General features: G+C 45.4%; 3 protein-coding genes across 4 annotated transcripts in view; 2 read left to right on the plus strand and 1 right to left on the minus strand.

Annotated features, from left to right (window-relative positions):
- The window catches only part of LG10H1orf50 (linkage group 10 C1orf50 homolog), a 60,425-nt gene extending 58,046 nt beyond the window's left edge, over positions 1 to 2,379 (plus strand). The window contains exon 6 of the mRNA XM_073603379.1: positions 2,248 to 2,379. Coding sequence (XP_073459480.1) covers positions 2,248 to 2,279 — 32 coding nt within the window. The 3' untranslated portion in view covers positions 2,280 to 2,379. The remainder of the gene's footprint in view (positions 1 to 2,247) is intronic.
- A 2,488-nt stretch (positions 2,380 to 4,867) lies between these two features.
- On the minus strand, positions 4,868 to 17,657 carry AP5B1 (adaptor related protein complex 5 subunit beta 1). The gene is made up of 3 exons (XM_073603380.1): positions 17,506 to 17,657; positions 14,242 to 14,433; positions 4,868 to 8,049 (listed from the first exon to the last, which is right to left on the minus strand). The coding sequence occupies exons 2-3, from the start codon at positions 14,389 to 14,391 to the stop codon at positions 5,419 to 5,421; spliced, it is 2,781 nt and encodes a 926-aa protein (XP_073459481.1). The 5' UTR covers positions 14,392 to 14,433; positions 17,506 to 17,657; the 3' UTR covers positions 4,868 to 5,418.
- A 285-nt stretch (positions 17,658 to 17,942) lies between these two features.
- The window catches only part of CDC42 (cell division cycle 42), a 49,939-nt gene continuing 42,080 nt past the window's right edge, over positions 17,943 to 25,801 (plus strand). For both annotated transcript variants that reach the window (XM_073603381.1, XM_073603382.1), the window contains exon 1: positions 17,943 to 18,016. The gene's annotated coding sequence lies outside the window, so the exon portion shown is untranslated. The remainder of the gene's footprint in view (positions 18,017 to 25,801) is intronic.

Here is a 25,801-nt window from a genome sequence, read left to right on the forward strand (position 1 = left end):
TACTGTGTCCCCATCCCCCAAATTTGTCCTTCGCACTGGTTGTTTTTTCTTTATCAAAAACGTAAAAGTATTTTATTGGGATGTTATGTGATAGACCAACACAAAGTGGCACATAATTGTGAAGTGGAAGAAAAATGATAAATAGTTTTCAATTTTTTTTTACAAATAAATATGTGAAAAGTGTGGGGTACATTTGTATTCAGCCCCCCTGAGTCAATACTTTGTAGAACCTCCTTTCACTGCAATTACAGATGCAAGTCTTTTTGGGGATGTCTCTACCAGCTTTGCACATCTAGAGAGTGACATTTTTGCCCATTCTGCTTTGCAAAATAGCTCAAGCTCTGTCAGATTGGATGAAGAGCATCTGTGAACAGCAATTTTCAAGTCTTGCCACAGATTCTCAATTGGATTTAGGTCTAGACTTTGACTGGCCCATTATAACACAAGAATATGCTTTGATCTAAACCATTCCATTGTAGCTCTGGCTGTATGTTTAGGGTCGTTGTCCTGCTGGAAGGTGAACCTCTGCCCCAGTCTCAAGTCTTTTGCAGATTCTAACAGGTTTTCTTCTAAGATTGTCCTGTATTTGGCTCCATACATCTTCCCATCAACTCTGACCAGCTTCCCTGTCCCTGCTTAAGAAAAGCATCCCCAGAACATGATGCTACCACCACCATGTTTCACGGTGGGGATGGTGTGTTCAGGGCAATGTGCAGTGTTAGTTTTCCGCCACACATAGCGTTTTTCTTTTAGGCCAAAAAGCTCAATTTTGGTCTCATCTGACCAGAGCACCTTCTTCCACATGTTTGCTGTGTCCCCCATGTGGCTTTTCGCAAACTGCAAACGGGACTTTTTATGGCTTTCTCTTTTAACAATTGCTTTCTTCTTGCCACTCTTCCATAAAGGCCAGATTTGTGGACAGATTCTCCCACCTGAGCTGTGGATCTCTGCAGCTCCTCCAGAGTTACCATGGGCCTCTTGGCTGCTTCTCCGATTAATGCTCTCCTTGCCCACCCTGTCCGTTTAGGTGGACGGCCATGTCTTGGTAGGTTTGCAGTTGTGCCATACTCTTTCCATTTTCAGATGATAGATTGAACAGAGCTCCGTGAGATGTTGAGAGCGTGGGATATTTTTTTTATAACCTAATCCTGCTTTGAACTTGTCCACAACTTTATCCCTGACCTGTCTGGTGTGTTCCTTGGCCTTGATGATGCTGTTTGTTCACTAAGGTTCTCTAACAAACCTATGAGGGCTTCACAGAACAGCTGTATTTATACTGAGATTAAATTACACTCAGGTGGACTCTATTTACTAAATTAGGTAACTTCTGAGGGCAATTGGTTCCACTAGATTTTAGTTAGGGGTAGCCAAATACAGGGGGGCTGAATACAAATGCACGCCACACTTTTCACATAGCTATTGGTAAAAAACATTTTGAAAACCATTTATCATTTTCCTTCCACTTCACAATGATGTGCCACTTTGTGTTGGTCTATCACATAAAATCCCAATAAAATACCATTTACGTTTTTGGTTGCAACATGACAAAATGTGGAAAATTTCAAGGGGTGTGAATACTTTTTCAAGGCAATATATATAATATATACGAGTATCACTTTGTGAATTGAATTACTGAAATAAATGAACTTTTTGATGATATTCTAATTTTTTGAGATGCACCTGTACTGTATAGCACTCTTGGTAAGTATTTAATAAAAACTCAAAAACTCACTGCAGTAAACTCAAGGCCAGTGCTTTGCCTGAAATGTTAAATTCATCTCTGTGCAGAATCTTAGCGGTGTGCAAACCAGACAGGAAGGATTTTTTTTTTTAAATTCTTTTGCTTTGCTACGCAACTCAGAATAAAAATGGTGATTAACCTGTGAGTTAAAACCTCATTTTTTTGTGCTACACATACATGACAAATAAGACTTAAAAAAAAAAGTAAAAATCTATATATTATATTATATTAGATACAATTTCTGTGGTCTTGATTAAAACAATTTATACAAAATATAGTATTTTTTTCCCTAAGAATTTGAATGCAAGATTAAAAACACTTCAATGTAGAAACTAACATCTGTATTTTAACTTTAGAACTGATAAGGCATTCCTGGCTCATTAGTAAATAAACACATTAACAATTAACTGACAAACATCCCTTTTTGGCTTGTAAATGCTGCAATGTGCACTGTTACTTCCTGTGGTTGAGTCGTGGCCTGCTTTTTTTTTTCCTCTGCATTTCAGGGGAACCAACTGCAACATATCCATACATGTAACAAGAGGTCTTTGTTGCTTGCGGACATTCAAGAAAAATCAAGAGAACAATGCAAATGCTGCCCAGAAGGAAAAAAATAGTGCAAACAGCATCTGTGCTCCATTGTCTATACTATGTTATTGTCAGATGGCCACTGAGCTCACAATACACCTTACAATCTGACTGTACAATCTTTATAAAAATAGCCTTTAAAGGGTAACTCCACTTTCATGGTAAGAAAAAATAGCAAATAAAAAAAATAATACAGCATATAAATGGTCATATTGTAACTGTTATTAAAAATTTAATTTTCTTTTCAATCTGCAGCACCATAATATTCTGTAAAATGCAATGCAATATGGCAGCCTGGAGGCGTTCTGTACACAGATGGTATACAGAACCCCCCCCCCCAAGATTTGTCATTTCCTGCTTGTGTGATTGGCTTCTTGCTTTTCAAAAAAGTCTGCACTAAGATCAGTTAGTTGTGTCTGATTTTGGGCAACCCCTGCAACAAAAGTTTCATTTTTCGTAAGATACTCCCAAAGAGAAATCACATTTAAAGGGATGCAGACCGTCACTTTCCTCATTAGAACCCTGCAAAGGCAGCAACTGATTGAAAATTACTCCCATTCACATTTACTTTGCACATGGACACTGACAAACAAACAGCTATTTCTTCAAAATAACAAAAAGGTAGGAATCTGCAACAAAATGTGTTAATATCCCTGCAAATGTACATAGATCACCCAGAGGGGAACATTTTTTTTCTCAACAAAAGTAGATTTACGTATCAAAACTATGTAATAGGGGGCCTTACTTAAAGTGCAAGTCCAGGAAAAAAAACAAACTCTAAACCTGCTCTCTGCCACATTCTAAACCTAATCTATCTAACCCTGTAAAGCAAAAATCGCTGTACTTACCTATTCTGCAGCCGATCCAGTCCAGTTTCTAGCGGCAGAAACACTGTGCAGGAGAGGACCAACAACGTCTGTGAAGTGACATCACCCATAGACTTACTATGGGGCTTCCGTTGTCAGCTGCCTCTCCTGCACCCGTCTCCACACCGAAGTGGATACTGGAACCGGACTGGATCGGCTGCAGAATAGGTAAGCACAGGGTTAGATAGATTAGGTTTAGAATGTGGCAGAGAGCAGGTTAAGCGTTAGAACTTCCAATTTAATGAATTTGTATCCAACCAGGCAACCCCCTGACCTTCATAATTGTTGGTAGATGTAATGGACATTGTACATTCAGACTGTAATGTGTAGGGTGAGCTTTGAATTGCCAAACAATAAAACCCAACTCAAAGTATGAATATCGGCCATATACTAATAAACAGGAAGCCCTGAAGTTTATCTAAAGCCAAAACTTTTTTTTTAGATTGAATAAAGCGGCGACGTGTTAGAATCCCTTGTCAGGTTCTTACTGCTGTCTGTGTTCCCATTAGGGAGATTTACTCTCTCCTGATCAACATTATTCCTGGGACTGAAAATGAGAGAAAATCCAAAATATGTCACCAGAACAGGAATATGGGAAACTTTTCCAGTTGGGACATGATTTATAGTGACAGTCTTTGAGGGCATTTTCTCTACTATTGAGAGACCTCCTATTGACTCTTGATTCCTGTTCTGTCTAAATAAATATCTTGCTAATGCAGCAGAACACAAAAAGTAAAAAAAAACTAGACAAAAAAAAAAAAAACAAGGGTTTTAACCGTTTTTTACTCTATTCAAAAATGAAAAGAAGGTCATCGGCTTTAGAAAAACACTATCGCCAAAAGTATTGGGACACCTGCCTTTACCCGCACATGGACTTTAATGACATCCCAGTCTTAGTCCGTAGGGTTCAATATTGAGTTGGCCCACCCTTTGCAGCTATAACAGCTTCAACTCTTCTGGGAAGGCCGTCCACAAGGTTTAGGAGTGTGTCTATGGGAATGTTTGACCATTCTTCCAGAAGAGCATTTGTGAGGTCAGGCACAGATGTTGGGCAAAAAGGCCTGGCTCGCGGTCTCTGCTGTAATTCATCCCAAAGGTGTTGTATGGGGTTGAAGTCAGGACTCTGTGCAGGGCCAGTCAAGTACCTCCACCCCAAATTCGCTCATCCATGTCTTTATGGACCTTGCTTTGTGCACTGGTCCTAATCATTTGGCGGCGGGGGGGGGGGGGATTATGGTGTGGGGTTGTCTTTCAGGGTTTGGGCTTGGCCCCTCTGTTCCAGTGAAGGGAGCACTTAAGACATTTTGGACAATTTCGTGCACTTAACTTTGTGGAAACATTTTGGGGATGGCCCCTTCCTGTTCCAACATGACTGCGCACCAGTGCACAAAGCAAGGTCCATAAAGCCATGGATGAGCGAGGATTGATGTCCAAAATGTCTTGGTATCCTGACACCTAAAGAGAGATAGAAAACCTTTGGGATTAATTAGAGTGCAAACTGCGAGACAGGCCTTCTTGTCCAACATCAGTGCCTGACCTCACAAATGTGCTTCTGGAAGAATGGTCAAACATTCACATATACACACTCCTAAACCTTGTGGACAGCCTTCCCAGAAAAGTTGAAGCTGTTATAGCTGCAAAGGGTGGACCAACTCAATATTGAACCCTATTGTCTAAGACTGGGATGCCATTAAAATTCATGTGCGTGTAAAGGCAGGTGTCCCAATACTTTCAGCAATATAGTGTACTTTAAAGGGATAGAAATATAGCAAACTCTTTCAAGCTCCAGGACTGTGATCCTGATCCTTCTTCGATTTGGAGACTTACTGGACTGAGAACATATATATATCCCAACGTCTATATGGCTGCATATGTGTTCCAAATCTTGGAATCCCTAAATAGGGAAGTATGACAGCACTGTAGCTTGCACATGTCAAAAAAGTCAGCGTTACATTCAGCCAAATTCTTATCCTGACAGATTCCCTTTATCGTATATAAGTGCTTTACTGGGTACAGAAGTAGATCTTTTTTTTTTTTAGGCTAAACCATTATTCACAGGAATAACACTTATTTAGTCACATGACTGCAGCCCTGAGGGATAAGGCCAAGTGGACCTTGCCCTCTGCACTTATTGGTAACTTCTAAACTATTAAACTGAAAATGGATTCACTCAAAATGATCAACCACTTCTGTGCCACTACTGGAACATTCAGAATCATTTTTTCACGTGTTATTTGACAGATCACGAAGATGAGAATTCAAGTATGGCAGTATTCTCCAGTTATCAGTTCTAATGTCAAAACAAGCCGTGTCCTCATGATAATGAGCATGAATCAATATGTGGAATCTGGGTGGTAGCAAAATGGCAATTTTGTATTCGTGATCACGATAAGACACCACAAACTTGGAGAAATGAGACTGCACAAAGACTTGCAGAGACTCTTTTGACATCTTGTGGCAGAATATGCTTTCTTCACACTGGCTTTGATCATCAGACTGCATAGTTTGCCAGAGGTTGCCAAACAGGTGGTACCGGGCATGCAATGGGCAAGACTCTGGCACAGGAAGAGGAACAAAGAGTTCTGGGAATGTAATATGCAAAGGTTCGAATCTTGAAAGATAAGTGCACCCATCAGCATTAAATGTGGCATTTACACCCAATATGGATGGATATGGTTCTTTGGGAACCAAATAAATAGTGACCACTGGAGGTTTTCTGTCAGAGTAGAGACACATTACATTAATGTTACTAATTTCTTCATAATTAGCATTCGAAAGTTCAAAGTGAAGCACAATACAAGAGAGTTTATTAAACTTTTTCTCAACATCTTCTTTGAAAGTCAAATGGTACTTCAAAGGAAGCAATGAGGAAGTGTGATCCTCAAGGTATCGATAGTAATCTTCAAGATCATATTCAGCTGATGGACTTTCTTCCATAGATTCTTCAGCAAAAGGCACCACGGCACTTTTTTCATCATGAATGGGACACAAACACAGAATTGTTCGCTCCGTGTCGTGAATTGTAAGCAAGGTGGAGAAATTCTCACTTTCAGTCATTATCGAGGAGAGAGACCTAGTTTTTGTTGGACCACCCATCGGGGACATGTTGAGAATTTTACCAAGCTTGTCATTGGAAACATTGGTCAAGAGAATGTAATATAGGCGCGAGCGGTCTTGGATGTCAATGTCCTCAAAATGGTGCATCAGATGCTGTAAAAGATCTGCCAAGTGCATGAAGACCACGTTTAGATGCTTATGTTGGAGAATGCATTTGCAGACAGACAACAACGCGTTGCCTAAACCCCAGTCCCCTTTTTGGCACAGGTCAGACTGAAAAACCAAACGTCTTAAGAAGAGGACTGTACTTGTTTGTGAAATGGTATTCTCTTGGGCTACTCTACAGAGAACTTTGAGATGGCACCGAAGAAACTTCATAGTTGAACTTTCCATAGGAAGGTTAACTATGTGCCTTTGTAAACCTTTAGACAATGACCCTGGCCAAGTCTGAAATTCCAGTAAAATCTGTGTCTGATTAATCAAATTAATAAAATAAAGTGCGAGAGAACTTTGGCTTTTGTACAGCTCCAACAGAGTTTCAGTCAAGTTCTCCATGTGCTTTTCACAAAAATGAAAGTAGCGAACAAAAAGATACACAGAGCGGAAAAAGGTTGCTGTAATCTCTCTGCCTGCATTGTTGTCAACCATACTATACAGCGCCATGAGATGTTCAAACAAGTATCCTATACCCTTCTCAGAGCGATAGCCTTCATTTTCCAGATAGACCATACTCAGCAAATTCTGCCTGCAGAGCATTGTGGTACAGTCATTAAAAATGTTGGGGAATAAGGAGGATGTCATTTTGACAGTCAGTAGGACTGGTAGGTTCTCCCCAGGGTTCGAGTTTAGTGGTCTGTTCTCCGGAAAGTGCAACAGACAATCTAAGTAGAACAGCTTCACCGGCGTAGAGAGAAGTGGATGCTGCGTCATCCCCACCAGCCTCTGGAGAAGAAAGTGCTCATCTTCCGATGTGAACAAACTATCTGTGAAGACTGCCTTCATCTGAAGAATGCTGTGAAAACACGATTTGTCTTTTGTTCCAAACAGTCGTACGAGCTGAGACTTGAAAATGACGGGCGATATGGTACGAACCATGGCCACAATCTGTGTTATATGCCAAAACAGAGCGCTTTGGCATGCAGCAGTAAAGAGATAGGAGTCTTCTAATAGCAGAGCCAGGATAGATTTCAATTCTTTTGTCTCATTGTTTGATGGTAGTAGGCAAAGCTGCTCTCCTGATGACGGCTTAAGTTCCTTCATGTCTTTCGTGGCGCTCCAAACAAAACTGCCATTGCTTGTCAGCATTTGCTTAAGGTTTCCATTAGACGGTCCCTCTGTCTGTGCCAAGATCTGTATTGCATTCTTGAGGGCGACACTGTATAGCAGTGTGTATGACTGATGAGCACTAGTAATTTCTTGTTGCTGCATGGTGTATAAATGTTCCAGCCTTTGTGACAGGAGCCCCGGGTAGCAGTACTCCAGTTCTCTAAGACACTCGCAAGCCATGACACGTACAGGCCTATTGGATGACCCCTGCTTTTTGTCATTGATGTCTGATATAAGGTACATTAGCGAAGAGGCAAAGTCCAGGGATACTTTGCAATTGCAGTTGAAGTTATCAGTGGTGATCAGCACAGTCTCGATTGCTAACAGGAGGTGGCACCTTAAACCTATACTTTTAACTGAAGTTGACATTTGATGTAAAATATTCATCAGGATCTCAGCAGTAAGTTCACCTGCAGCCTTCTCTGGGCACAGGGTTGTAGGAAACTCCAATAAAAGATTCAGCATTAAAACCTAGAACAAAAAAAGTTATTATTATCTGTGTCAGTTACAGAACGCTGCAAGAACAAACATTGGGGTAGATTTACTAAAATTGGAGCACTCAGAATCTGGTGCAGCTGTGCATGGTAGCCAATCAGCTTCTAATGCATAAACGTAAAAACCTGTGTGCAGCAGCCCCCCCACCAAAATACTTACCTGAGCCCCATCTCAATCCAACGATGGCAAGGAGAGCCTTGCCTCTCCGGGGACTTAAACTCTCGACTGGCTTTGACAGCAGTGGGAGCCAAGCCAGTGAGCCAAATTTAGGAGATGGAGGAGCCGCGGCTCAATGTGTAAATGGACACACAGAGCCGCGGCTTGGGAGCATGTCTGCTTGGGTGTGCCCCCCCAAGCTGCTTGCTGGGGGGGAACACAGCAGGAGGGAGGAGCACAGGCGTGGGACCGGAGAAGAGGAGGATCTGGGCTGCTCTGTGCAAAACCATTGCACAGAGCAGGCAAGTATAACATGTTCGTAATTTAAAATATCGCTTAAAAGATTACAAGAGAAGTAAGGGTTTTTATTTTTTTAAAGATTCATACTTACGTAGGTGAATGAAGCATCGGTCTGATGCTGCATCTGTCCTCGGCACCTCTACAGTGAGAGCCGAGCGATCGAACACTGCCGATCGCTCAGTTCTCACAGCTGCGAGCAGAGAGCTTGCAGACTGTCAGTCACAGCTCTCTGCTCTGCCCCCTCCTCGCTCACTGGCTGTGAAAGGGGCAGGGGTGGCCGGCTCAGACTCTCAGAGGTTCGCTGAGAGCCTGAGTCTGCTGCTGGTCCAGGGATCTGGTGGATCCCGACTCTGTGGTCGTGATGACGCGGAGCCTGGACTGACTTCTGTGACGTCAGCAGAGAGCGGACATCAGTCCACTGTCTGCTGAAAACGGGTCACAGGAGTGCAAAACTAACTGCAGTCCTGTGATACATAGGGGAATTACAGCCAAACGAGCTTTGGCAGTACTGTACTTCTCCTTTAATATCGCTTTAAGCTTTGACAATAAAACCTGGGAGTGGATTGGTTTCTATGCAGAGCTGCACCAGATTTTGCAATCTCCAGTTTTAGTAAATCAACTCCAATGTGTTATAAGCTTAGTGCTTAGAAGAACAAGCCTCATGTATCAAAAAGGAAAATGGAGCAGTCGTCCCCATTCACACTTAAGCATTCTTCTACTCTTTTCCCTACACATGACTAAAAATTCTTTCCAATTTTCCCTGTTCACAGTGGAAGTACATGAGCTTTTTTTTTGCGTATTCAGGCATTTTTGATGCCATAGACTTCAAAAGGGAGTGCATATAAACATCTGATACAGTGCATCCACATTTTATTTTATTACAGTCTTATTCCAAAATGGATTAAATTCATAAATTTTCCTCAAAATTCTACAAACAATACCCCATTAATGACAACGTGAAAGAAGTTGGTTTTAAATATTTGCAAATTTATTTAAAAAAAAAAAATCACATGTATAAAAAAGGTATTCACAGCCTTTGCCATGACACTCAAAACTGAGCTCAGGTGCATCCTGTTTCCACTGATCATCCTTGAGATGTTTCTTCAACTTGATTGGAGTCCACCTGTGGTAAATTCAGTTGATTGGACATGATTTGGAAAGGCACACACCTGTCTATATAAGGTCCCACAGTTAACAGTGCATGTCAGAGCACAAACCAAGCCATGAAGTCCAAGGAATTGTCTGTAGACCTCCGAGACAGGATTGTATGGAGGCACAGATCTGGGGAAGAGTACAGAAAAATTTCTGCAGCATTGAAGGTCCCAATAAGCACAGTGGCCTCCATCATCTATACATGGAAGAAGTTTGGAACCACCGGGACTCTTCCTAGAGCGGGCCGCCCGGCCAAACTGAGTGATCGGGGGAGAAGGGCCTTAGTCAAGGAGGTGACATAGAACCCGATGGTCACTCTGACAGAGCTCCAGTGTCTCTCTGTGGAGAGAGGAGAACCTTCCAGAAGAACAACCATCTCTGCAGCACTCTACCAATCAGGCCTGTATGGTAGAGTGGCAAGACGGAAGCCACTCCTCAGTAAAAGGCACATGACAGTCCCCCTGGAGTTTACCAAAAGGCACCTGAAGGACTCTCAGACCATGCGAAACAAAATTCACTGGTCTGATGAATTCTTTGGGCTAAATGGCAAGCGTCATGTCTGGAGGAAACTGGGCACCGCTCATCACCTGCCCAATACCCACACTACAGTGAAGCATGATGGTGGCAGCATCATGCTGTGGGGAGGTTTTTCAGCAGCAGGAACTGGGAGACTAGTCAGGATTGAGGGAAAGATGAATGCAGCAATGTGCAGAGACATCCTTGATGAAAACCTGCTCCAGAGCGCTCTGAACATCAGACGAAGGTTCATCTTCCAACAGGACAATGACCTTAAGCACACAGCCAAGATAACAAAGGAGTGGCTACGGGACAACCCTGTGAATGTCCTTGAGTGGCCCAGACTTGAACTCGATTGAACATCTCTGGAGAGATCTGATAATGGCTGTACACCGACACTCCCCATCCAATCTGATGGAGCTTGAGAGGTCCTGAAAAGAAGAATGGGGGAAACTGCCCAAAAATAGATGTGCCAAGCTTGTACCATCATACTCAAAAAGACTTGAGGCTGTAATTGGTGCCAAAGGAGCTTCACCAAAGTATTGAGCAAAGGCTGTGAATACTTATGTACATGGGATTTTTTTTTTTTTAAAGTAAATTTGCAAAGATTTTAAACAAACTTCTTTCACGTTGTCATTATGGAGTATTGTTTGTAGAATTTTGAGGAAAATATGAATTTAATCTATTTTGGAATAAGGCTGTAATATAACAAAATGTGGAAAAAGTTAAGCGAGGTGTATACTTTCCAGATGCACTGTAAAAGCATTTTCATGCCTGAATTCTTCTCCTATTGCCCAGCACAGGAAACAAATTGCCTAAAGCTTGATACTTGTAAAAACACCTGTAAAAACGCCTGAAAAATCACCAGGAATATACGCTGCTTTAGGCCTCTTTCACACGAACGATCCGTTCAGGTCTGCCTGTCAGTTTTTTAGGCGGACCTGAACGGACCCTCCATAGACCTCTATGGAGCATCGGATGTCAGCGGTGACATGTCCGCTGACATCCGACCCGCCCCAACCCGAAAAAGTGTAACGGAGGAAAAACCTACTTTTCCATCCCTTTTCGGATCGGGTGACGATGGACTCTACGGTCCGTCATCATCCGATCCCCCATAGGGGAGAGCGGCGCTCTGACAGGTCCATCGCTGCACACCTGTCATCTGTCTGCTCAGCGGGGATCAGCGGAGCGATCCCCGCTGAGCAAGCGGATGTTCACGGGGCAGATCATCATGGATCCGTCCCATGTGAAAGAGGCCTTAGAGAGAAGGAAAAATCTGGAATTCGCTGCACTTCTTCAAACCTTTATTACATCTGATAAAACCATCACAGACAGTGCAAGATACAGTGAAAGTTAACGTGTTATGCAGCAAAATCCGTATTTTCCGCAGACGAGCTGTGCTAGCACCTTCCCCTCAGTAACTGCAGTAGGTGTATCTTTGATTGCTCACCTGGAGTGGCTTTGCTGGGGTTTGCGCTCCGAATATGCTCTGCTTGCACTCTGCTCATATGTGAATGCAGGCTAAAGCTATAATTTCGCCCACATTACAAAAATGGCTGCAGCACCTGGCACCCCTCCTTTCTTACAAAATGTTTACTTGGGTTGGCCTTGCACCAAAAATGCTTTTGTTTTATGACCATCATTTTGGTGAGATCCACTGGAATGCTCAGTACCCCAAATCTTAAAGAGGATGCTATTGCATTGTGCTGGACAGGGGTCTCAATCTGGTGGCCCTCCAGCTGTTGCCAAACTACAGGTCCCATAAGGTATTGCAAGGATGACAGTTTCAAGCATGACTTCCATAGGCAGAGGCATGATGGGACTTGTAGTTTCGCAACAGCTGGAGGGCTGCCAGTTTGAGACCCCTGTGGGAGCATCTTGTGAGATTTTTCTTACTCAATAATGCCACGGATCTCACTGGAAAAAGATGGTAAGGTCTGTCCCCTAATTACTAACACACCACTCCCCCCCCCCCCCCCCCCACCACCACCACACACTTAACATTTTTTTATAGCTTTTTTTCAGGGGGGAGGGGAGGGTGATGTTAAAAAAAAGTAGTTAAAGATCCCTTTAAAATCTTTATTGAGAGTCTCTTGAAAAAAAAAAAGAAGCCATGTAAAACTATCCTACATGTGTGTAATCTACGCTATCTTGCTGGACTGCGCCAACCAATCTTCAGTATTCGATGTAGCACTGTACCAATTCAAAGACTGAAGGCATGGGATATGCAAGTACTGTTATTCTTTAGTGTGTCTTTTTTAAAGTGGTTGTAAACCCCATATATTAGCTTAGATCAAATTTCATGCATCCGTAGTGTTTGTCTCTCTCCAAAGCTCTAAGTGTCGTTTCTCTCTGCTGCTTCATTCCTCTGTTATCAACATGAGTCACTTCTGACAAGTTCTCCGCCACATGAGCTGAAAATTTGTGTTGGGGAGGGAGATAAGAGGGAGTACTTAGAGGGAGATAAGCACTGAGCTTGACTACTCAGACTACAGCTCTGTATGTTCCTTCGTTCCTCTGCCTATGTGAAGGGGGGATGTGTCCCTTTCCTCCAAGTCCAGTCTCCTCACCCACCCCTATTGTACTGCTGAAAGAGGAAGAACGATTTCTAATACGATCTGCACTTTTCAAAGAGTGTAAAAAGGGGAAGACAACAGATATACATGTAAAACTTATGTAGGAAGATTTGTTTCATTTCTGTGTATCATCTGAGGCTGTTCACTTCACTGGGTATATGTGAGGGTTTACAACCACTTTAACTTTTAGTTAGTCGCTTTAAAGGATAACTATATATTTAAAAGGAGAAGTAGGGCCAAAGCTCTTTTGGCGCTACTTCTCTTGTGGGTCACAGGAATGCACTTCGTTCTGCCCTCAGCCGATAGTCGGGATCCGCCCTCATGCCTGGACCAGCAGCTAGCTCAGCCTCTCGGCCTCTCGGCGATCTGCAGAGAGCCTAAGCACGCCATTCCAGTGACTGCTGGAGGGGCAGAGCAGAGAGCCGCTGACTGACAGTCACTGACTCTCTGCTCACTGAAGACGGAGAACTGAGCGATCAGCAGTGTTTGATTGCACAGTTCATGGTCTTAGAGGAGGCGGTGCACCTCTGCACCTGAGATCGAAGCTGCAGTCATCTAGGCGCGAGTATGTTTGTTTTTTGTTTTTTTGATTCCTGAATTTATCTTTTGCATAACTTAAAGAGGAAATTCTCTCCCCTACCCCACTTAGATTTTTTTCCTTTCTCTCTTACCTTTCTGGGATATACTCAGGAAGCATACTCACGCCAAGCAAAGTCTGGTGTAACTTGCCACTCCTCATTCGCACCCCGGGTCCCCAGCCGCAATCCTATCTTCTTTAGTCATCATGGGGCCGGCTTTCTCTTTTGGGTTTTTGCAGCCGCCCTCCATATGACATTCAGCTGCGCATTCACAGTGTGGAGAATGCCCCAAAGCCTCCTGGGATGCATGACATGAGTATCCCAGAAAGCTTTAGGCTGAGAGAAGGGATGTCATTCTCGGCTAGACGAGAAAACCGAGGTCTGAGGGTTGAAAAAAAAACAAACTCTAAACATTCCCTACACTATCTAAAAAAATGTTTTAGCTATAATTACACTTTAACCCTGGAGGCAAGACCTAGTCCTGGAGTAAGGATTAAATGGGCAACACAAAAGAGGCTTTTCTGTCCAACAAAAAAAGGTGAGTAAAGCATTGGGGGAGATTTATTAAAACTGGAGCACTCAGAATCTGGTGCAGCTGTGTATGGTAGCCAATCAGCTGCTAACTTCAGCGTGTTCAATTAAGCTTTGACAATAAAAAATGGAAGCTGATTGGTTTCTATGCAGAGCTGTACCAGATTTTGCACTCTCCAGTTTTAGTAAATCTCCCCCATTGTCTGCTGTCTCTCTCATGCAGACATAGCTCTAACATGTAGCCAGATTTAGTCCTGTAGAGGAGCATTTAAGTGAACCGAAAAAAAAAAAAAAAAGAAAAAGAAAAAAAAGGACGTCTTTACAGGCTAAAGATGCCAAGACTTAATTTGCTCAAATACCTTTGTTTGTTCGTTCAAACTTTCACTCTTCAGATCTTTTAACAGATCGTCCACAAAGCTCTCCACGGTTGTGCTGGCTAAGAAGGACCTTGGATTGGCACAAAAGGCTGCCACCTTCTTGGACCAGCTGGTACTGTTCCTCTCTGCCATGATGCTGAACAGGTGACTAAACCAGAAAGTCAGTACAGGAACCTGTATATAACATACATAAACGTCAATTAGAACTGTAACAGCACAAATCAAGACCAGCAGATGGCACGCAACACTATGTGATAACGCATAAAATAATAGAGTCACCTTCTCCTTCTCGATAAAATATCACAAGAAAGAGTTTTCGAAAATCACCTGTAATAATTGTTATCCGGCCCATAGCAAAGGTCAGTGGCATGTCCCTAACTGCTTGCTGCCCTCCCACAGTAGTTGTTCTGTGGGCATGCTGGCAGCTCCAGGCTGGGCGATGTACCTGTATGCCACAGCCTTTCTTCCGGGTTCAGGGCAAGCATGCGCATGCCACCTACCGACCCGTGCTGCGATTGGACACAGTACAAGTTTGGAATCAGAATTCAACCAATCACGGTGTTGTGGCGATTCTTTCTGTCAGTGTATTTGCTTGCCCGTATGGGATTGGACGGGTGATCTGTCTAACAAAGTCCCCGGACAAAGAGGAGGGGCTGCTTGTGACGGCGCGCGGCGGGGAACACACAGCTATTGAAATGAAAGCTATGATGTTCCTGGCACTCTCATCAACCAGGCGGCGGCTCTCCTCTCTCTTCCCCTGCTCAGGCTGGCTGTAATGGGCACACTGGCTGCAACGGGGGACACTGGCTGGCTGCACCTGATGGGCACTGGTGAGGCTGCATTGATCTCTTGTATCATGTCCGCATTCTCTGACCATCTCCTGTTCCATGTCCCCAGTCTCTGACCATGGGGGACACTGGCTGGCTGCAATGGGGGACACCGGCTGGCTGCAATGGGGGACACTGGCTGGCTGCACCTGACGGGCACTGGTGAGGCTGCATTGATCTCTTGTATCATGTCCCCAGTCTCTGACCATCTCCTGTTCCATGTCCCCAGTCTCTGACCATGGGGAACCCTGGCTGGCTGCAATGGGGGGACACCGGCTGGCTGCACCTGACGGGCACTGGTGAGGCTGCATTGATCTCCTGTACCATGTCCCCGGTCTCTGACCGTCTCCTGTACCATTTCCCCCTCCTCTTCTCTGGTCCCCCGCCGGTGATCCTGGCTCCTCAGTCCTGTTGGGTGCCCCCACAGCAAGCAGCTTGCATTGGGGATAACTGAGCCGCTGCTGTGTGTGTCCATTCACACACAAAGCTGCGGTTCGGCCCTGCCCCCTCCATCTCCTGATTGGATCACTGACTGCGATTAGCTCCCGCTGCTGCCAATAGCCAATAAGGAGTGCGAGTACCCAGAGAGGTGAGGCTCTTGTGGACGTAACTGGATCGAGATGGAGCTCGAGTATTAGGGGGGCTGATACACACAGAAAGATTTTATCTTCATGCATAGAAAGCATGAAGGTAAACAAACCTGGCTTCATTACAACTTTAATTTACTCTAAAAAAGGTACATTTATTTTATTTGTAAATTACTTTTCAATGTTTTGTACCATTGCTGGCAGCTGATGTGTAAACAAAACAGTTGCGGTACTCAAACAAAATGGTATTGGTGGATCCCTACTATAAGTGGTTGAAGGAAGTGAAAGGAGAAGTAGGGCTGGAGCTCTTTTGGCCGTACCTCTCCTGTGGGTCACATGACTGCACTTCGTTCTGCACTCCTGTGTGCCAGACTCAGCTGACAGTGGGACAAAGTCCGCTGTAGGGTGACCTTAGAGATATACAATAATGTCGGGATCCACCCAGATTCCTGACCAGCAGCGACAGTCCCCGTCTCTCTGCTCACTAAAGACCGAGAACAGAGCCATTAGCCCTCGTTCACATTGATTGTGGCTTTGAAACCAATGCGACTTTATCTGAAACTGCAGGACTTCACACACAGATGTCTCTGCAAGTCGCACCTGAAATCACCAAAAGAAATGCAGGAACTACTTTTTCAAATCGGTGCGGCACAGCAAAGTCAGAGCGATTGCCGGCAATAGGCTGTGACTCGTCCATGTGATTTGACTGTCCCCCTGTATGCACGCTCTATGATCTCTATCTCCCCCCTCCCCCCGTGTATGCACGCTCTATGATCTCTATCCCCCCCCCTGTATGCACGCGCTATGATCTCTATCCCCCCCTGTATGCACGCTCTATGATCTCTATCCCCCCCCCGTATGCACGCTCTATGATCTCTATCCCCCCCCCTGTATGCACGCGCTATGATCTCTATCCCCCCCTGTATGCACGCTCTATGATCTCTATCCCCCCCCCCGTATGCACGCTCTATGATCTCTATCCTCCCCGTGTATGTATGCTCTATGATCTCTACCCCCCCCTGTATGCACGCTCTATGATCTCCAACCCCCCCCTGTATGCATGCTCTATGATCTCTATATCCCCCCTGTATGCACGCTCTATGATCTCTACCCCCCCCCCTGTATGCACGCTCTATGATCTCTATATCCCCCCTGTATGCACGCTCTATGATCTCTATCCCCCCCCCTGTATGCACGCTCTATGATCTCTATCCTCCTGTATACACTCTATGATCTCTATGCCCCCTGTATACACTCTATGATCTCTATGCCCCCTGTATACACTCTATGATCTCTATGCCCCCTGTATACACTCTATGATCTCTATGCCCCTGTATACACTCTATGATCTCTATGCCCCCTGTATACCCTCTATGATCTCTATGCCCCCTGTATACCCTCTATGATCTCTATGCCCCCTGTATACACTCTATGATCTCTATGCCCCCTGTATACACTCTATGATCTCTATGCCCCCTGTATACACTCTATGATCTCTATGCCCCCTGTATACACTCTATGATCTCTATCCTCCTGTATACTTCTGATAAATTGTATTGCTGCCTGCCTTCCAATTCCAGTGACAACTACTCCACCCCCCTTTTTTTTATTTCTGGTGTCACCGGAAGAGGAGGTGAGAGGTTTTCCCCATGGGGGGGGGGGGGGGTTACTGTCACAAATACATGGAAAGGCTTCTCCCCTCTCTGCAAAAAAATTAAATAATAACAACGGCAAGATCTCCAGAAACGCTTTGATCTGTGCGGCCAGATACCTATAAAGAAAGATAAGCACGTTGTGGAATTGTCATAGAAACATATTGTAGACATACAGACCTTCTATGGGGATGACATGCAGGCGTGGCCAGGCCCCGGGGCCCTCAGGACGTTGTCACAGCTCAGACACACATCACTCACCACCTCAGCTTCACTGTACACCAGCCGCCAGCCCTGAGGCTAAGCCAACCGGAAGCATCGTACAGCTGACCGGACGTGGCGCACGGCGGCCACCCATCTTTACTGCGGGCAACTTTTGCCAATTCACTTCACAAAATAGCCTGACAGCCGATAAGTAACGACCACAAACCTAATTTCAAGGTTTGTAATGACTATAGTGTCGGGCTACTACATAGAATGGGACATTTCTGCCTCCTGGAGGGAGAGGGTGCAGGGTGCCCTTAATAAACATGGGCCGCCCCAGCGTCTATTCATTGACTTTAATACGGCGTTCGAGCCCATTGGAGCGGGGTGACGTAATGACGCCGTGCTTTGCCCCTGCCTGCCAGCCGAGGAACCTCCCCTGTGCAGAGCTGCCAACGCCCGGTGAGGAGACGGGGGAGAGAGTGAGGTGAGGGGCCGCCGGGGCTACCCGGGGAAACCGAGGGTGAGGGAGGGCAAGGCGGGCGGGTGGTGACCGGTGTGTGTGAAGGGAGGGGGGGCTTTGGACATGACTGGAGCCCGAGGAGGATGTGTGCCGGCCCGGGAGGTCCCCCCCGCCCTTCCACTCCGACCACACACGGCCCGGAGGACCGAGAACCGGGATCTATGACTGACCAGGGGGGGGGAGGGGGTACCGGCCACCCCGCAGTGGGCGTGTCACCAGACCCCATATCAGGGGAGACCTCCACACACCCACAATCATAGAGATCATAGTGTGTATATACAGGGGGGGGGGGTAGAGATCATAGAGAGTGTATATACGGGGAGGGATAGAGATCATAGAGAGTGTATATACGGGGAGGGATAGAGATCATAGAGAGTGTATATACAGGGGGGGGGGGGGTAGAGATCATAGAGAGTGTATATACGGGGAGGGATAGAGATCATAGAGAGTGTATATACGGGGGGGGGGGATAGAGATCATAGAGAGTGTATATACGGGGGGGGATAGAGATCATAGAGAGTGTATATACAGGGGGGGGATAGAGATCATAGAGAGTGTATATACGGGGGGGGGATAGAGATCATAGAGAGTGTATATACGGGGGGGGGGATAGAGATCATAGAGAGTGTATATACGGGGGGGATAGAGATCATAGAGAGTGTGTATACGGGGGGGGATAGAGATCATAGAGAGTGTATATACGGGGGGGATAGAGATCATAGAGAGTGTGTATACGGGGGGGGATAGAGATCATAGAGAGTGTATATACGGGGGGGATAGAGATCATAGAGAGTGTATATATACAGGGGGGGATAGAGATCATAGAGAGTGTATATATACAGGGGGGGGATAGAGATCATAGAGTGTGTATATACAGGGGGGGGATAGAGATCATAGAGAGTGTATATATATATAGGGGGGGGTTGAGATCATAGTGTGTATATACAGGGGGGGATAGAGATCATAGAGTGTGTATATACAGGGGGGGATAGAGATCATAGAGTGTTGTATATACAGGGGGGGGATAGAGATCATAGAGTGTGTATATACAGGGGGGGGATAGAGATCATAGAGTGTGTATATACAGGGGGGGATAGAGATCATAGAGTGTGTATATACAGGGGGGGGATAGAGATCATAGAGTGTGTATATACAGGGGGGGGGATAGAGATCTTAGAGTGTGTATATACAGGGGGGGGGATAGAGATCATAGAGTGTGTATATACAGGGGGGGGGGATAGAGATCATAGAGTGTGTATATACAGGGGGGGGGGATAGAGATCATAGAGTGTGTATATACAGGGGGGGGGATAGAGATCATAGAGTGTGTATATACAGGGGGGGGGGTAGAGATCATAGAGTGTGTATATACAGGGGGGGGGGGTAGAGATCATAGAGTGTGTATATACAGGGGGGGATAGAGATCATAGAGTGTGTGTATATACAGGGGGGGATAGAGATCATAGAGTGTGTGTATATACAGGGGGGGATAGAGATCATAGAGTGTATATATACAGGGGGGGATAGAGATCATAGAGAGTGTGTGTGTGTATATATATATATATATATATACACACACAGGGGGGATAGAGATTATAGAGAGTGTATATATACAGGGGGGGATAGAGATCATACGGGTTGTGCTTGGGAGGGGGGGGTGTTGCTGGTATTTGGATAGTGATACTTGGGGGGGGGGGGGGGGGTAATGTTTGGGGGGTGTTATAATTGGGATGCTGATGTTTGGGGGGGATGGTAATGTTTGGGGGGTGTATTAGGATGCTGATGTTTGGGGGGGGTTGTTGTGCGGGGGGGATGGTAATGTTTGGGGGGGTGTTATAATTGGATGCTGATGTTTGGGGGTGTATTGGGCTGCTGTTGTGCGGGGGATGGTAATGTTTGGGGGGTGTATTGGGCTGCTGTTGTGCGGGGGATGGTAATGTTTGGGGGGGTGTATTGGGCTGCTGTTGTGCGGGGGGTGGTAATGTTTGGGGGAGGGTGTTGCTGATATTTGGGACATGAGATGTATACTGATATGACACGGAGGGCCTGTGTTTTCCTCATGTAGATGGGGACAGTCTTTTTCTCATATTGTATATCCACCAGGAGAGTCTGGGGTGACACCGCTTCCATTGGTAATCCGGGGTCACTGTGCCTAGGATAGGCTCTGGCAACCTGTAGTATTCTTGCTAATGTGGGACCACAAATCCCAGCATGTGATGAGAGAAGACACAGGGGGATGTGATGGGTGCTGTGTGGTGATGGGTGAAGTCTATGTACAGATTATTGATATGGGATGAGACGTTGTGGCTGTAATGTTAGAACAGACGGGCCCCCCCCCCCCCCCCCCCCCCCCCCCCTCCCTGTACAGAGTCTGCACTGTTCATATTGACAGGATTGAATACATTGAGGGCTGTGATGATCAAATAGACTATCAGAGGATGTTGGCTTTAGGGGGATGGGGAGCAGGGCGGAAATGCAGCAGGGAGGAGGCTGGGGAGGAAGGGGGAGGGGCCGGGGCCGGTGGTAAGCTGTCACCCACCATCCACAGATGCACTAAATCAAGACATTGCACTGAAAATCCGTTTTGTGATTTATACAATTCGGGGAGAAGACGTTGCTGTATAGAATCTGCTTGTGTTCTCTGCCAGGAAGAATCTAAATTGCAGCAATTATGCAGCACATAGCTTTTGTATAACCTCAGAGAAGATTGCCCTGTTCCAACCATCTAACGCCTTTTATTCTCCATGTAAACTTGACATATCTGCGGTTCCATAAACTGCAGCAAGCATGTGAATTGGATCTTTAGATGCAATCCTTTAGAGGGCATTTCCCATGAATCCTAGCGGCACAGGCTTTCACATTTGATAAGATTGTATATCTGGGAGATGTATTCTGCTGGAGTTTGGTTGCTGAAGTTTTTTTTTTTTTTCAGTTCAACTTCCTTTCAGCCACTCCTCACTTCTTGTTCATGTTTTCAAGTGACTCTGACATCCTTTGAGGCTTGTGGGAAGGGCGAAATGTAACATTTGTACAGTTTCCTTAGAGTGTCGTTTGTCTTGTATGTCAAGAAATCTGAAAAGCTGTGTTTGTTCAGAACTGAAAATATAGAGTCTCCTGCAGGGTTCCCAGGCGTTGTGATTAGGAGAGAGTTTTATACCCCATTTAGAGGGGTGAATGAGGGTAGATAGGCTGCGCTGTGGGTCAGAGGGGTGAATGAGGGCAGATAGGCTGGGCTGTGGGTCAGAGGGGTGAATGAGGGTAGATAGGCTGCGCTGTGGGTCAGAGGGGTGAATGAGGGCAGATAGGCTGGGCTGTGGGTCAGAGGGGTGAATGAGGGCAGATAGGCTGGCTGTGGGTCAGAGGGGTGAATGAGGGGCAGATAGGCTGGGCTGTGGGTCAGAGGGGTGAATGAGGGCAGATAGGCTGGGCTGTGGGTCAGAGGGGTGAATGAGGGCAGATAGGCTGGGCTGTGGGTCAGAGGGGTGAATGAGGGCAGATGGGCTGCGCTGTGTGTTAGGGTCTCCTCTGCATGTGGCTGCAATCTGTTTTGGCCACAAAACTAGACAATTGGCTGCAGCTAGTTTTTGTATATTTTCAGAAATGCCGTGCCGTCCCTTGGTGCAAGCTGTGTGTGCAGGATGGACAGAGGCCCCGATCGCATGCAATCGCTCGGATAAATGATTGTATGAGAAGAGCCGCTATATATTTTAAGGCCATCTCCACCTTTAGCAAAACATGTTATACTTGTGACAGCAGAATCTGTGAATTAAAAAAAAAACAAAAATCTTGTTGTTGTCAATGGATTATAAGTGTGCTGTCGTCGTTTGACACCTCCTACAGCTCAGCAACTAAGATCTCCTATAGAGCATGAGAATTAGCATCGAATGTAGAGCTTTTAAGCGGAGTTCCACCCAAAGGGGAACTTCCGCTCATTTGTCCCCTCTCCGGTGCCACATTTGGCACCTTTTTGGAGGGGCGGCGGATACCTGTCTTTGTCCGGGCCGCGGCGAATTATTCCGTAATGCTATACTGCCAGGTTCCCTTTTCCCGCAATGGAGGCGCACTACCCGACAGCTGATGGAAACATCAGCTGCGTTGCCGACATCGCTGGGCTCAGGACAGGTAAGTGTCCTATTAAAAGTCAGCTGCTGCAGTATGTGTAGCCTGCTGGCTTTTAATTTTTGCAGCGGTGGGCGGACCTCCGCTTTAAGGACAACCGCCATTTGCATTTCTTGCTCATTTTATTCAAAGAAAGTTCAGCAAACACACAAAATAACAGGATTCCCTCGCAGGGGTTTTTAGCATTCCACTCTTACTCTAAAACAAAGGTCACTCAGCCTTTCTGGCTTGCACTTGCAGTACACCTGCTCTGGCCTTACCCTTTAGACCTTTGGTCTGTCTTCCACAGACTGGTTGCTCACCAACTCAGTGCACACAACTAGCAGCCTTGTGCTGCCCTGGCTCCCACCTCTCTCCTAGATGGAGCTCTCCTGACTCCTGGGCCAGACCACCTGTCTGCCGGGGTGGAGCCCAGATCCATGGTCGGGTCACTGCAAAAAGCCCAGCACCCACCCAACCAATTAGTGAACTGGCTGTTCCGAATGCCTGGACCCAGAATTGTAGATTTCCTCTCACCCGGATCACTGTGAAATCTCCAGGTCCCAAAATGGACTTTAGAAAATCCAGTTCCTCCTCGCATTGAAGAGGTTGTGACGTCAGAAGGTTTTTTTATCTTAATGCATTCTATGCATTAAAATAAAAAACCTGTGTGCAGCAGCCCCCCCTTCCAGCACCCCCTAATACTTACCTGAGCCACATCTCCTCTCTCCAGCGATGTTCACGAGTTCCTCGGCCGCTTGGGACTCTCCTCCTGATTGGCTGAGACACAGCAGCGGTGCCATTGGTTCCCACTGCTGTCTAAGTCAGTTAGCCAATCGGGAGAGGGGGCGGGGACGAACCGGGGCTCCGTGTCTCAATGGACACAGGGAGCTGCTGCTCATCTGCCTCCATAGTAAGTTGCTTGCTGTGGGGGGCACTCTACTAGGAGGAAGGGGCCGGAGGAGCTGAAGAGGGACCCGAAAAGAGGAGGATCTGGGCTGCTCTGTGCAAAACAACTGCACAGAGCAGGTACGCATAATTGGTGTGTTATTTTTAGAGGGTAAAAAAAACCCAGAGACTTTACAATCACTTTAAGAAAACCCCTGGAGCCCCTCAATCTGCCTCTTTTCAAAGAAAAAAAATAGATAAAGCTTTGGTTTTTTTTTAAATTTTTTTTTTTTTTTTTTTTTTACATCCACTACCAATGCAGAAATGGATGGAAAACGGACCGTTTGTCAATTAACATCCGTTTTTCGTCTGTTCCGTTTTTTTTTTTTAACGGAGGGTAAATAGAGCTTTGATCTGTTTACAGATGTTGATGGATACGGATGTAAATGGATGATCAGCCATTTACATCAGTTTTTCTATACAGATGCACTGATGTCCCGTTTTTCATCCGTCAACGGATGGATGAAAGAGGACAGCATGTGTTAAATGGGCCTAAAGGTGAACTTTATACCTGGCCTGTGTGCATTCAGCTGATTGTAGCTGACTGCTGTCATTATAAATAATATTCTGTGAATACAGGTTGTATACAGCACCTAAGGTTGGGCAGCGTTTTAAAAAAATAAGGAGGCCACTATTCGGTACAAGAGGATTAGGAGGACCTAAAGTAGCATTTCACTTTGGTATGTGAAAATCTTGGAAAGTCCTTCACATGGCAGTTTAAAGCGGTAGTAAAGTCTCGAGAGCAAAATGGAAAGAAATGGTCCCCCTGCAGGTCATAATGTGCTAGTATACCCTGTGTGCTAGTACATTATGACAATTACAAATGGAGCTCTTCAACAATGTGCCGTCAGGCTCTCCCCGATCCCCGGCACTTCCATCTTCACCCAGTCCTCCTTCCAGGTTTCATATTTCCGGTCGCTTGATTGGCTGAGGTGACATCACTCATGCGCACGCATGTGCGAGTCCCATTGCTGCATCCCCACACAGCAGGCCCATAAATATTGTCTGAGCAGCACATGTGCAACTCGGGTGACATTACCCGCTGACAGGAGGGACGTTTATAACAGAAGAGACCTCCTATCGTCTCTTTTGTTATAAAAAGCCAACCTGTCAGCGTACAATTGCGGATGTTTGCATGTGATTGCACAAGGAGCAATCCATTATATGTGGTTAGGGACGGATGAGCGGCCTGTACGCAGACAGTCCACATCCGCTTGGCACTTCCTTTTTACGGGTGACATTTTCTGACTGCCTTTCAGTGGTGTTGTCACCCACACAGAGCACCTCAGTATACCTGCTCGTCTATGCTGGTAATAGGTGGAGGAGGGTGGAATTTGGGGAGTGAGCAACTAGCATTACCTGTAATGATGCATTCACTGCAGTTGATTGCTCCAACCATCACACACACAGCAGCTCAGGAAGTAGTCACATGACTGATTAAACATAAGCAAATCAATTTATTATTGAGGATTGTCTTATGGGGTTATATTATATTATCTTAACTGTGCTGGTATTTCCATCTGCTGTCTGTATTTGATGACACCAACCTATCTGGTCATTGAAACTTTTTTTAACCACTTAAGGACCAGCCTCGTTTTGGATTTTAGGTGTTTACATGTTTAAAACATTTTTTTTTTTTTTAGCTAGAAAATAACTTAGAACCCCCAAACATTATATATTGTATTTTTTTTTTTCCTACACCCTAGAGAATAAAATGGCGGTCATTGCAATACTTTTTTTTCGCACCGTATTTGCGCAGCGGTCTTCTAAGCGCACTTTTTTTGGAGAAAATTCACTTTTTTGAATAAAAAAATAAGACAACAGTAAAGTTAGCCCAATTTTTTTTTTATGTTGTGAAATGTAATGTTACGCCAAGTAAATTGATACCCAACATGTCACGCTTCAAAATTGCGCCCGCTCGTGGAATGACGTCAATCTTTTCCCCTAAAAATCTCCATAGGCGACGTTTAAAAAATTCTACAGGTAGCATGTTTTGCGTTAGAGGAGGTCCAGGGCTAGAATTATTGCTCTCGCTCTACCGGTCGCGGCGATACCTCACATGTGTGGTTTGACCACCGTTTTCATATGCGGGCGCTACTCACGAATGCGTTCGCTTCTGCGCGCGGGCTCGTCGGGACAGGGCGCTTTAAAAAAAAAAAAAAATTTTTTTTCTTATTTATTTTAATTATTTTTTCACTGTTTTTAAAAAAAAAAAAAAAAAAAAAAAATTTGGATCACTTTTTATTCCTATTACAAGGAATGTAAACATCCCTTGTAATAGAAAAAAGTATGACAGGTCCTCTTAAATGTGAGATCTGGGGGTCAAAAAGTCCTCAGATCTCATATTTACACTAAAATGCAAAAAAAAAGTCGTTTTAAAAAATTACAAAAAAAAAAATATGCCTTTAAGACATATGGGTGGAGCTGACGTAATGACGTCGCTTCCGCCGTCCTATAGTATGGAGACGGGTGGGCGCCATCTTAGCCTCACTCATCTCCATACCGAAGAACTGACAGGTCCCAACTGCCTCCGCCGCTACCAGCGGCTCAGGTAAGCGGCGGAGGGCGCGGGAGAGCGGTGGGAGGGGGGTGGCACCTCTCCCGCCGCCGATAACGGTGATCTTGCGGCGAATCTGCCGCGGAGACCACCATTATTGGAAACACGACCGGCTCCTGTACAGATACGGTTGTGGCAGGCTGTTG

The sequence above is a fragment of the Aquarana catesbeiana genome, linkage group LG10, assembly GCF_042186555.1.
Source record: "Aquarana catesbeiana isolate 2022-GZ linkage group LG10, ASM4218655v1, whole genome shotgun sequence".
Classification (NCBI taxonomy): Eukaryota; Metazoa; Chordata; class Amphibia; order Anura; family Ranidae; genus Aquarana; species Aquarana catesbeiana.

Bases quoted from the DNA above. Each gene is read 5' to 3' on its own strand.
- AP5B1 (XM_073603380.1), bottom strand. From the start codon at position 14,391: ATGGCAGAGAGGAACAGTACCAGCTGGTCCAAGAAGGTGGCAGCCTTT. The intron at 8,050-14,241 runs GTATTTGAGCAA...TTTTTGTTCTAG, and splicing joins GTTTGAACGAACAAACAAAG to GTTTTAATGCTGAATCTTTT.